Here is a 13283-nt window from a genome sequence, read left to right as displayed (position 1 = left end):
TGACAGCGTGGGGGATTTCTAGGATGGATGTCCATGAGATAGAGACCAGAATTTAATCCTGAGGGTCACCACACACACACACACACACACACACACACACACACATATAGATATACAAACATACATATCAGTGGACAGTGGCCACTTGGCCTTCCAACTTAAGTCACGTTATTTAAGAGATGACAGTAAAGATGTCTGAAGCCTATATATCCTCATGTTTAAACTACCAGCAGCCACACTTTTGCTATTATAACAGCATACTATTCTTTTCTTTGGACCATTAAACTGCTGGCCTAATAAATGTCAGTGCCAAAAGGCCTGTCACTGAAGTCCTGGAATCGGCACATAAAGGAATTTACTGGCTGCCAGTAATGGATGGAGGTCCGCTACAGTTGAAAACTTTGCTTGTTCAAGGCCTCTTCAAGAATAATGTGACAAAGTAAAGAGGTTTAAATTCCTAACTCAGGAAAAAACAAATTGAACACTGGCACTGGATGAAAGATTCTCCCTTTATTTTAAAACCTCTGTAAAATCAGAGCAATGGGTCAATTCCAGCATTCAGCCAATTTAATTAGCGATTTCAGAGTAATCATGGTAATGAGCCAAGTCAGCAAAGATGTCGTTGGGGTTCTTGCAGTTCAAGTTGCAAAAACAAGCATTTATCCACATGATTTTCCAGGAAAACTCAGTTCCATCAGGGCACTCGAATCTCACTTCAATAGTCTTGGACTTGTATGGTGTGCAGCACCTGTTGTCTGTGCAGACTCCACAATATTTGGGTCTGTATGGACTTTTACTCACACATCCTGAGATAGTGTAGTTCATTGGTTCGTTGGCCCTGTAGACAGCCAAGCACTTCTTCCCAGGCTAAATTAGAGAAGAACAGAAAAAGAGATAAATGTTCATCACTGTTCATGGCTGCTTGCATGGTAGCACATGCCAAACCTCTTTCCAACATTTAAAGGGTTTGGAGCTGTTAGAAAGCATTTTACAGCCTCTGAGCTAGAGGGTGTGACACATTTACATGCTGAGATATGAACACAGTAGGATTTGTGTATCCTACTTACTGCCTAAGTAAGTAGGATAGCTGCAAAATACCGTTTACAGACACAGCGAGCACTGCACAGTTGCTTTTCTGCTAGTGATCTAGCAGTGAACACAGCGGACTTGGCCTCCTTCTACCTGTAAGGAGCTTTTGGCTAAAATTAAAGTTCTCAGAGAAAGGTTTTCACAATGGCTCATGGGAGCACAGGAAGGAAACATTTTGACCTCTCTGCAACACAGCGTGCCCATGTGTTCTTGCTAATGACCTCTGGGTTAAGAAGTGCAGCTCTCAGAGGTCTGAACACTGAGAAACAAGGACTGGCCCAGGTCCCAGCTGAAGGACTTAGGGATGCATAGAGAAACAGCCCTCACCTTAATGTGCTTAGTTATATCCACCTCGCAGGGCCGCATGTTACACAGGCGGCTTTCCTTCAGGAGCCGGCACTGGTCGTTGTCATTAGAAATCCTCGTGGAGATGCCCAGCCCACAGGTCTTCGAGCAGGGGCTCCAGGGTGAGGTGTGAACGATGCAGTTTTTCTGCCAGGATTCCTCCTCTCCCTCATATACTACAGAGACCAGATTAACAGGACATTATTCAGCCAGGCAAATTTCCATATAAACGCCCTTGCCCTGGGCCATGCCACATTCAGGCTGCTAACCCAAATAATTAAATCACAGCACAGAGGCTCTGCATTCCTGTGAACCTGCTTGCTTTGCTACCTCCTCATCCCAGCCTGTTTGCCGCCGACCTCCTTGTGCCAGCCCCTCCAGCACTGCAAGTGCTCAAGGCCAGGACTCGTTTCGTTATTTCTCTTTACAGCCTAGCACAAGGAGGTCTTTGTCTGGAGCCTCCAGGTGCTGCCAGAATACAAACACTTAATTATAAAAGCCTGCACCAGTCAGTGTTAAAAAAAAAAAAAAAAAAAAAAAAAAAAGTGAGAGAGAGAGATGAGATCTGATCTCACTGTGAAGGTTCAGTTCTCTGATGATTCGGTTGATTCCCTCACTGTTCAAAGCTACCACGGACACAACTAATTGCTAAGCTCTGGTCTTTTTAAACTATCAAGTGGAGACTGAGGCATCTGTTTTGTATGACAAAAACACAGCTCAAAAATTGGGTAACAACCCCTACTATCAAAGAACCAAAATTCCAGTTCCCTGGTATACCACAAGCGTCCTACGTCTCCTTGAGCTCTGCTACTGCAGGGATTATCTGTGAAGTGGGGCTAATGTCACTACCTGGCCTTTCAGGTTGCTATGAGGATAAACTCAGGACATGGCAACGTGAGCATATCCTAAGGTTTTGGGACCATATTTGAGGTAAGCGTTTCCGCCCCTGTTGGGTTTTAGCAGAGGGCCGTATGATCCAACACTGTGAATGTGGGGATGGGAGAAGAAGATACTTCATGTGATACACAAAGTAAGTTGTTCAACAATTACCTCAGTCCATTTGAACAGAATTATTAAAAAGCTACACTAATACAAGGACTAGTTAGACCAATTATAAAATAGATGGTGAATCTTCCACTATAATAATTGTTCCCAAGCTGAATCTGAGTTTGGGGCTCCTGGGGCTTTAAATTATAATGCAAAAGCAATAAAGCCCAGCAATAAAGTCTCAGTCCTGTATCAGACTCAGCCCATTTTGTTTTCCAGAGGTCCCAGACCAAGGAAAAAAATAGTGAAGTAAGAAGTTATGACATTTTCCAGGTGCAGATGTGTGTTGCAGAGTGGGCTTTGTCCCACAAGGATCTTTGGTGAATCTCTGGTTGCTGGTAAGGAGTTTAAGCACATCCCTGGCATTTGCATGTCTTGATCTTTGCTATATGCTCTACAGGAGTCTCTGCACCTGATTCACATAAAGACTAGATGCTTGCATGGATTGATACTCCAGTCCCTGGAGAATGGAGAGGCTCGTAACATTCCCAATGTACCTGCAGAGGCGATGTGGCGCGGAGAGGTCTTCCTGATTTTCCTGGAGTTGTCACAAATCCACTGCTCACAGCACTTTCCTGCCATCTTAATTAGCTTTGGGTTCGGGCACCAAACTAAAGGAGGGCGTGAGTTGGTGCACATGGGAATGCAGCCCACAGCCCCATTAATGCACGTGCAGTTGTATTTGCAGTTGGGCTGAAATGTGTCCCCGTTGTTATACCTGACTCCATTGAGGACACATCCGACACCGACAATCTCTGAAAGGAGAGAAAGACACACGGAGTGCCATTAAAATAACGCTAATAACAAACAGCATTATTGTATTTCTTTACCAAGCTGCTCGCTGAGCTAACAGAGCTGGCATGCAGATACGGCAGCATTGCTTCACCATGGAGAGAGGTGTTCACCATCAGGCTAAGCCAAATGTGGTCAGGTCATTGAGAAAAATGTTTTCAGTCTGAATCACAGCAAAATTAATATTTAATGCTTTGTCTGAAAAGAAGTTAGAGAATAAAACAAATTTTATGTACAAACTCTTCCTTAAAAAAATTATTTCATAGTGTGCTGGTAAATGTTATTTGCAATAGGAAGAGTCAAAGTAATTAAAACAGACACTTCATGACACCTGAAATTTTCTGTGCCATCTGAGACAACTATATGGAGTTGCAAATATGGCACAAGCAGGATATCTGTACACTTCTGAAGCAGCAATAGCAATACACCAAGGCAGAAAGGAGAACCTAAAATGGCAATAGATGCTTATACAGGCACTAGATCCCATACAGTTTATTACAGAATATTCTTGTTAGAAAATATATATTTTATTGCCACAAAAATGAAAATTTACAGTATATTTTTAAATAAACTCATGAAAAATCAATCTTTTTCATTGCCCACGGGCAGAAATTACATTGATCCACGAAACAGGGCACAAGTTGTACAAAGCAGCAAGGTTTTTTGTTTTGAAGTTATGAACAGTTATTTGAAATCAATGACAGAAAGCTTCCAATGGAAAATTCAAGCTTCAATTTCTTACTTGATCACACGGAGGCAGTGCATACACACTGATCCAATCTCTCAGGCTTTAAGTCTGCTCAGAAATGGAGCTGCAATGCAATCTTCTTCAGGGCTAGTACAAACTGAAATGCTGGATTATAATTCTGAAAAAGCTTCTTTATTATAGAATGGACTAAGTAAAACTATCAAACCCAAATTCCTTCCATGCCGCAAAATGAGACTTTTCGGACTGTGAAGTACAGATCCAGGTCTCTCATTTATGCTCATCTCCAGTTGTGATAAGCTTCAGTCTTCATGTTTGACAGACATCACAGTGTGGGAGCAGAAAATTCACTTCTGTTGCAGCACAGTACCTGTACTATATCTGATTCTTCCACTAAGTCTTCTACGAAGTGGAGCAGGAAGACTTCTTTCTACATTTGGTGGGCAACTGTTCCACTTACTCCTTCTAGTATAATGTATGTATTTTCTTTACAACAGCAGTAAACTGCTGAATCTTGTTTAGCATGTGATCTACTCCCCATTCCAAGATTTATTTATAAATTACTGTTTCTGAACCAGTTGTTCCCATTTTGTATTTATGTGAGTCTGCCTAGTATAGCACTGTGCACTTCTCCACTGAATTTCTTCCATTCCCTTTCAACCATCCTTCTAATTTATGAAGTATAACCTGACTTTTAATCCTATCCTCCAGTACATCTGCAATGTCTATCTTCTTAAACTTTATGGAAATCTAACAAACGAAATTACTGTTTTACCAACCAGGTTGGCAATGTTTTCATTAACAATAAAAACTCACAAAAAGACATCTGCCAAACCTCACTTGATACATCCTCCATCTTGAAAATGAAACGTTGATAAATACCCTCAAATATTGTTATTAAACTAATTTTGCACCCACCCTTCAGAAATTTTATCAAGATCACATTCTCCAAGATTGGTTGCAAGAATATCATGTGAAAAAGCGGAAAGTTTTACTAGAAAGATAAGATATACCAAAAACAGTTTTCTCCCCTGACCAAAAAGCCACTTGCCTTGACAAAGAAGGAAATTAGATGGATTTGACATCTCCTTTTTCTCTCTCACATTCTTACAATTATTTTTTTTAATATTTTTTTCTGGAAATTGAATGTCGACTCATTATTCTCCAGATTTTCTTTCTTCCTTTCTATCCCTCTAACTATCTATCTTCCATAATTTCTCAAAGATCAGCAGGGAGTATATAAAGAGGACTAAATAAGACAGTTAATAGAACTATCATCAACACAAGTTGGTCTAAAAGCATTTACAAGCTCTCTAACATCTTCTCTATCCTAGGGTGAGATTTCACCCCACTATGGTGCTGGTTGCCATTACTGTTACATTCACTGTGCATTCTACTTGCAGTTGAATTCATTTTTTTTAATAGGCACTGGTGAAGAAAAGCATTATGAACTTCAAAATTTTCCGAATTGCCTTTTAACTGCTTCCTTTCTTTTCTCAGCATATCATCATTTTCCTTGGTAGTCTTTTTTCTGCTAATGTATTACAGAAGGACTTCTTGTTACCCTGAAGGTTTCCAATGTTGCCCTTTTTGGTTTTGCACATACTTTTGCTTGCTATTATTTTGTACGTACCACACAGAAATTTAGTCAGACTGAACTTCCTTCTCTCTTTTTTCTGTTTTTTTTTTGTTGGTTTTTTTTGTTTTTTGGTGCTCAAGCTAATGCAAAGCCAAGTTTATCTCTTCTTCTATTCTTCCGAGGAATTTGTCCCCTTAGTATCATTTATTTGAGGAACTGCCAGCTGCCCTGAACTTATTTACTCCTCAGACTAGTCCCTTATGATTTTTTTTCTACTGATTTTCAAAGTTAATTGAGCCCACTCTTTTTGTTTTATAATCTTTTCTCTTTTCTCTCGGTTATTCTATCATTTCAAAGTCAACTCTCCTCATGAATTTTTTCTACCTTTACATTTTCAGTTACTATCTTATTCCAGATTATACTCTGTCTGGTCTAGAAGACTCTCTCCATTAATTTTGTTTATGAATCTAAAACCATAACTCATGAATTCCAAGAACTTAGTAAACAGTCTATATCCTTTTCGATCAGTGATCTCTGTATTGAGCCCTTATATTCCTTTCCCTTTTAATCATTCCCAGAGGCTCTCAGCAGGTCTAATTTCCTCTATGTTCTAGTGTGTAGAACATGTGAATACATCCTTGGCACACAAAACACTACCTCATTTCCCTTTCCTCTTACTATTCTTACTATTTTGCTTGAATAAAAACATTCCAGTTACATGAATTATCCCACTGAGTGTTTGCTATGGTAGTCAGGAAGAAATCCCTTTGCTTCATCAGAGCCAACCTGACTGAAGCTGTTACAAGATTAAGGCTGGGACCTCAACTAGTTAGTGAGAAACTGGGCTAGGAGATGACTTATCCTCTGACCCTCTTGACAGGATGCCATATTACATTCTTCCTTGAGATCTGGGAATAAACCTTTTGGCTGGGAATAAGCCAAAAGTCATTCCTTAATGAGATTTTTTTAGTAAAGTTCCATATTACTTGCCTTTGAAGCCAACTGCATGCCTATCTTTCCTTCATCCCCAACCTTCTACAGCACGCCCTCTTGTCATGAGGATTACAGAATCATCTCCTTACAAATCTGAAGACCTTCAAATGCTGATTCCTTCTTAGCCTTGGCTGTAGTCAACTCAAACACCAAGAATTCAGGTGTCATTTTTCATCTAATCGTCATGAGAATGAAAATAGCTATAAAGACATAGAAGAAGATGAGCAGAGAAGCTGAAGGATTTACAATCGTATATTTAGTGAGATATATTTCAGCAGTGCTCAGACCGAGGGGAGCTGCCAATGCTGTATATCTAATTCAAAAATATATGTACATCACTTACGTGCACATACTCCTATTTCGTACCTAGGTCTGTCTCCACTGTAGTCACAGTACAGGCCTCTGTGAAAATCACAGGTATCCGCCTCAGTGCAACTTTCTCCACGCTGCTTGGCACAGGTCTTGCAGCAATCGCAGCCGTCTGTGACCAGGCTGACTCCTACCGAGCACCGAGGTGGGGACTTTGGACATTCGCACGGCCACTTGCAGTACTGAGTCCGCGTGTAGGCCTCTGTCGTGGCAGGGACGGTGGGAGTCATGTTGGTGGAGGTCTGGGCAATGGCCTATGAACAAAGAAACAGAGTTTGGATCTTGTTCCAGAGAAAAAGGGGCGTTGAACCCTGAGGTAGTTACAAAACTCCCGTCATGTCTTAAAATGCAAGAAAACCAAAGGACAAGTGTCGAAGAGTAATGCAAAGGGAGTAGTCACTGCTCTCTTGTAAACACCCTCTGTTACCAACCAACCTCTGCAGCTCGGACTAGCATCCAAACAGCACAGCATCAGTCTGCTGGCTCTCAGGCTTTCTCAGACGTGAGTCCCTCTCCTCCCTAAATGGAGGCCTCTTTCCAGGGAGGAACTCAAGTGCATGTGCCATGACCCCTCTGACATGACAGTATGGGGTGACATGTCTCCTACCAGTGTCACTCTGTGCTGTCTGGCTCTCAGAGAGGATTGTGCCACCCCAAAACTGCTGTGTCAGTTGGCTAAGGGATGTTTCTAGGGCCTCTTCTCCTCCTAAAGGTTTCACCAGCCAGCGGTAGCTGGTCCTTCAAGTCACGGAGACAGATAAGGGCCATCTGCAGTGTTGCAGCGTGCAAGCACTTAAAATCCTCCTGAGAATGGCTTGGCCTTTTCCTCTCTTCTAGCAATACCACTAATACCACAACAACTGCCTTCCTGCAATATCCAAGCTCTTTGACTTGGCTACAGACTAGGTTAAAAAAAAGAAAAAAATAACCTGAGAATCTGGCTAATTGGCTGTAAATGTTTTAACGAACAATTTCACCCACCGCTGTCTGAAAAATATTTTGTTTCTCTCCACTGCTCTAACAGCACACAAACAACTCAGCTCCCTGCTTAGGTTCCCAGTCCTAGGCAATGCAGCTATACTCTAACATTCAAAACAAAAAAACTCCCCACTATGTCTTTCCTCTAAGCACTATGTGACAATCATCTTTATTCTTCCTTTGGTGTGCCCAGACTACCATGTACATCACAGATGCTATCTGTTAATCCTAAAGCAGACATGAGGCTCTTAGGTCTGTACACTGCCTGATGATGGGTTCATCTAGGTCTCATACTGCTGTTCCCACGATACTGCCTTGGCCTGCACAATCAAACAATTGGGATATTTCTGCGGTGATTTTCTGCCTACATCTCTTGGCATTTTCTTTTTTCCTAGGTGAGTCACTGTGGGAGCTAGCAGTTTGATGAATATAAATGAAACTTCATAGTAATAGAGTTTCGCTCATTAATAGTGCACAAATATTTGCTAACATGGTGAGCAAGCAGGGAGAAGTTTTCCGGGGAATATACAGCCATGATTCCATTTCTCATTCTCTGTTTTCTTGGCAAATAAAAGAGGGAACAAAACTGCAAGTCAATGCAATATCCAAGAGCCACTATTGTAAATAGAGGTAGAGAAGGGATTTCATGTTAGGCAGGGATACTGCTCCAGCACCCACATGCAAGCCACTATTACTAAGATTAATGAAGGGCTGGATACCTTAGCTCATAGAAAGTCAGAGAGCAAATCTGCAGAGAGCAGAGGTTCATTACCTTCTGCACTCATCCAGTCCCTGAAGACCAAGCTTTGGGTGACTTCAAACTGCATCAACCATGCTTGTGGCACAGGTAGGGTGCAAATCAGCCCCATAACAAAGCAAAGCAGTGCCATTGCTACCAGTATTACTGTAGAGAAAACCTGAGATGCCCATGTGTGTCAAGAAGGACACACTAGCTCAGGCACAGAGGCAACATGAGGTATTTGCAGTAGCATCTAGAAGACAACACTGCCTGGGCATACACAGTCCAGAGTCCTCTTTCAGTGACAGGAAGTGCAGGATGCAAAGATGAAAACACAATCTGCAAAATGTGCACTGCGAGGATAGTCAGGGTCTAGAGGCTACTCGAGCAATCCCATCCATTCCCTGCTGCCTTGTACTGCACTATATATTCGCTAGCTTTTTGTCCTCTTTGCAGTTTGATATGCCTCAAGCAAGAAGCTTTCCAGCACCACAGAGAAAGTGCCCCAGCCCAAGGCATGGACATTTACCCCCAAGAACTGCCATCCTACAGCCCATGAACTACCCTTTTAATGTCTTCTAAAACTTCCTTGTTAATAATCTGGGATTTAATTAAAATACATTTCCAAAACTGCTACTGTAGTATTTGAAGATACATTTAAGTATCTTAGTAATTAGTTAACCTTTATTCCAAAAACTAAATTGTTAACACATTGCTAATCACTGCCAAATAGGCAATATGTTTTCTCTGGGCATAATTCCGAGTTCCATTAAGGATCCTTTACACAGCGTTGGCCTTAAAGTTGTCTGAAAATCACATTTAAACTCATGTTTAAACTAAAACATACCAATATAATTTACTCCTAATTTAAGACTCCTTGATGACGCCAAAATTGTTAAAAGAGGAGCATTTGGATCAATCTTTAATGGTAGCATTTTTCTTTCCACTTCCACCAATTAGAGCAAATGCAGCAATCTGTCACTTGAGAAGAGAGGCCTCTTCAAATGTAATAAACTTATTTGCTTTGTTGATGATCATTAAAAAAGTACTTAATAATCCAATCCAGATATACAGACAAAAGTGATGCAGCTATTTAAAAGCCCATTACCATGGCCCAATCCTGTAAGCAAGTCCCTTGTTTCTGTTCTCAACACAAGCACGCAAATATACTGGCTGGAGTTAAAGAGCTTCCACCCTGTGTAGGTATGAGACTATCTGTGAATCAACACACATAGCAAAGAGGAAAACAATACACCCTGCAAGTCCTAAGGTTTTGGTTCACGAGACTTTGCTGATAAACATGTATACCCGTGTCCTCTTCAGCAAAGATATTCATTGGGCCGGGTCTATGGACGTTTGAAGTATGTTTGCTCTGGTGGTCGGAAATTGAAGAAGCATAAGAGGCCATTATTTTGCCAGAATTATTCTGTGTCTGGAAGTGGTGACTCTGTATACCGGGAGCAGTTCATGGGCTCTGCCCAGGCCATCCCACTTCTGGAGGCTTTTCCCATGAGGGAGGTGGACAATCACTCACATGAAGCAGAAAAGCCACATCAGAACATAGCCCTGATCGCTCACTGTGAGTCAGACCCTCAGTGAGGCAACATTGCAAAGTTTGCCTTTGAATTCCACATTAATAGGTGGCCTGTTAAGTCCAGTCATGCAACCTCAGACATTCATATGGGCAGGACTGAGGCTGAATTCTTGAAATGGGTTTGGTAGCTGGCGCCATTCTGTGGCCTGTGTTAGGCATGAGTTCAAAATAAATTAGTAGCCTTTTCTCTAGGTCTAAAGCCTGAGCTGATCAAGGCAGCTTCAGGGTTTTTATAGTGACTGTAGGTAGCTGTTGTAGATCTTGAACATGCTGGCTGAAATGTTGAGTGATAGTAGCCAAGTAAACCATAAGAAGGACACTTAGTGTGGGTTACATGCGCCATCTTCACTATAATCAGGGTGGACCAGTATAGAAATATTATGACTTTCTTATTTCACAAACAAGGAAAACACGGAAAGATGTAAGAAAAACTCTGTCTTGGACTCCATCACCCTCAGACCATCATTGGAAACTCTTTCCACCAGGCACCAGGACAAGTACAAAAGCTGTGCCTCTTACTCTCCTCCTCTCCCTTTGTAAGCCACTCCAGGCTTTGCTATGGGAGAAACAGTTCTGCAGATTTATAAAATTCTTGGCATTTCCTCATTTGTAGTCACCAGTTGCATATCCAAATCCCCACAGAAAAGTCATTCAGACACAATACTCAAATATCCCAGAACATTTTGAGATATGGACATTCTCTTATTAATAATTATCACAGTTAAGACATGAAGACATCTTGAGCAATAGTGCTTTATAAATAATATAATCTAAGCAACTTTTTCTACTGCTGCTATTAAGAAGAAATCGCACTATAATGGCCCTCATCCACAGCCATCTTTAATAATTAAAAAAAAAAAAAAGAACAAAATTCATTTTAAATTAAGAAGTTAAGACTTTGGGAATCATGTCTTTAGGCTCAATATAATGCATAAAGGAACAATGGTTCTTTAAGAAATTCATAATAAGAGTGAAAAGAAACTTAAAATCAATTACCACAGTGATAGAGTTTTGCCAAGTTTATTTTAAAACATGAGAAATACAAAAGAATATGTCTGCTAGGAAATTATTTTTTTCAGGTACCAGTAATTAACTTTTTTTGTATAATTACTGCTCACACTCGGAGTCTGCAGATTTGTTATCTTGGCTATCAAGTAAGAAACATTCCACCACAGGTTATTTACGAGCTCTAATATTGCTTTTTTTGGAGATACAAACTAATTCTCATAAAATCAAGATGATACCTTTCACATCCTGCCATGGCTGATAACTCTCTATTAAAGTCACTCATGACTTGTGTTTGGCAAATACTGAAAGATCTTTCTTTTTGCACCTGCAGAGAATAATATTTCTCAGGCAACAACTTCCAGCTAATTTGGGTGTTCATGTTTCAGAGGAGAGAAGGAGAAAATAATAAATGACAGCCTGACATGGCCACAGCCTCAATACCAACAAGAGGCGTGCGTTTTAATATGCAAGGTGTAAAGACATAAAATAGATGGCAGCATTTCAACAGCATTTTCTTCCTACTGGCAAAGTAGATTTCCAATCTGCTGGAAAATACTATAATTGTAAGTTTGTTTTAGTTCTGAAACCTTGAAAGAGCAAGTTACAGTGCTGAAATTATTGAATAGAGTCCAAATGCAAGTCAAGTAGAGATATAGCTGTGCTTTTACATAATGCATAAGGAAACCTCAAGCTTTATATTTAAGCAGCAAGCCCCAAATACATTACAATGAATACTTCCAGATCTTACATATGCTAAAAAACATGTGAGTACATTCATTCCACTGCTTCAGCACTGCAAGATCTTAGTCTCTTTCTTTCAGATAATTTTCTCACTGAGATGATCTTAAAGTACAGAATTTTGCCCCATTCATCACGTCCACGATCAGTGATTGATGGGATTTACATTAATGATGTAAATTATTTACATCAATGTACATGGACGGCCATGTACATGTGTAAAGATAGATAGCCCTAGGTAAACAACTTTGACATTTTATATTTATCAGACCAACTGCCCGGCTAGCATAAGCTGGAATTGCTGCTGTTCATGAGGAGCATCATTATAATTTAACTGGCCTTCATTCCTGACTTAAATGCTCTGAGAAGGGCCAGGTGCTAGTGGGGAGAAGTTATCCATTTTTTTTCCGCCCCAGAAGTTACTGATAGGCAAAATTTCGAAGTCCAGCAAGGTCAATGACTTGTCCTAAATTCAATTCATCTGCTATTGGCAGAGATGGCAAAGGGTTATGAGAAGTTGCCAGGCAGTGTTCTGTTCAAATTATAATACTTCATCCCTTTTCACTGTTTTCTTGGCTGTAGGTTGCTATAAAAGAAGGACTTTTGAGAGCTCCTTGTTAGTTGCATAGGGATGAGCTGCGTTTTTCAGAGCACATGCCACAGTGTGGACTTTTTTTTAATTTCCCAACAGTGAAACACTTTAAAGGAATATTTTTAAGCTACCTTTTCGATGCTACCTTTCCGGACAAACATCAGATGTTATCAATGGAGGGATGCAATGTGATCTGGATTACCTTCTGCCCTGCTTCTCTGACACATTCGCAGAAGAGAAGCAGTCAGTGAGGAAATCTTTATTAGAATGTCATCCTTATGATAAAAAGGAGATTATCTGATCAAATCGGCTGTTGTGCAGCCTGACCCAAGCAGCCTTACAGTGGGAGTTCCTATGCCAAGCCCTGCCAGCATCAGCCTTTTCTTAGAAATAACTCTGTTTTTCTTTTTTTTTTTTTTTTTTTTTTTTCGAGATTAGTTGTCCTAAACAGTAACCCTGAAGCTAAAAAAAACAGCTTAAAGTGGACACTTAGGAATATGTCTCCTGGGAAAGCACTGTAAATTTGTACCGCTGTCAGTAAGGCAACGCATCTGCTTTCTTGGGGGTCCACCTACTGGCCGAACTATTTAGACTGCATGACCAGCTCCAGCATGAACCAGCTCAGATGCTGCTCCAACAGAGTAGCATCTGAGGTGCTACTGCAGCACCTCAGATGTTCTCACAAACAGAAATTGGTTCAAAAAGTACCGCAGA

General features: G+C 40.7%; 1 protein-coding gene across 1 annotated transcript in view; it reads right to left on the bottom strand.

Annotated features, from left to right (window-relative positions):
• Positions 1-491: 491 nt before the first annotated feature.
• Positions 492-13283, bottom strand: part of CCN4 (cellular communication network factor 4) — a 33943-nt gene continuing 21151 nt past the window's right edge. Inside the window, exons 2-5 of the mRNA XM_062568429.1 lie at positions 6895-7174; positions 2979-3236; positions 1417-1610; positions 492-867 (exon numbers count right to left, since the gene is read on the bottom strand). Coding sequence (XP_062424413.1) covers positions 568-867; positions 1417-1610; positions 2979-3236; positions 6895-7174 — 1032 coding nt within the window. The 3' untranslated portion in view covers positions 492-567. The remainder of the gene's footprint in view (positions 868-1416; positions 1611-2978; positions 3237-6894; positions 7175-13283) is intronic.

Source organism: Rhea pennata, chromosome 2 (genome assembly GCF_028389875.1).
Source record: "Rhea pennata isolate bPtePen1 chromosome 2, bPtePen1.pri, whole genome shotgun sequence".
Classification (NCBI taxonomy): domain Eukaryota; kingdom Metazoa; phylum Chordata; class Aves; order Rheiformes; family Rheidae; genus Rhea; species Rhea pennata.
The sequence above is the reverse complement of the archived record's forward strand: the minus strand, read 5'-3'. Positions and strand labels throughout refer to the sequence as shown.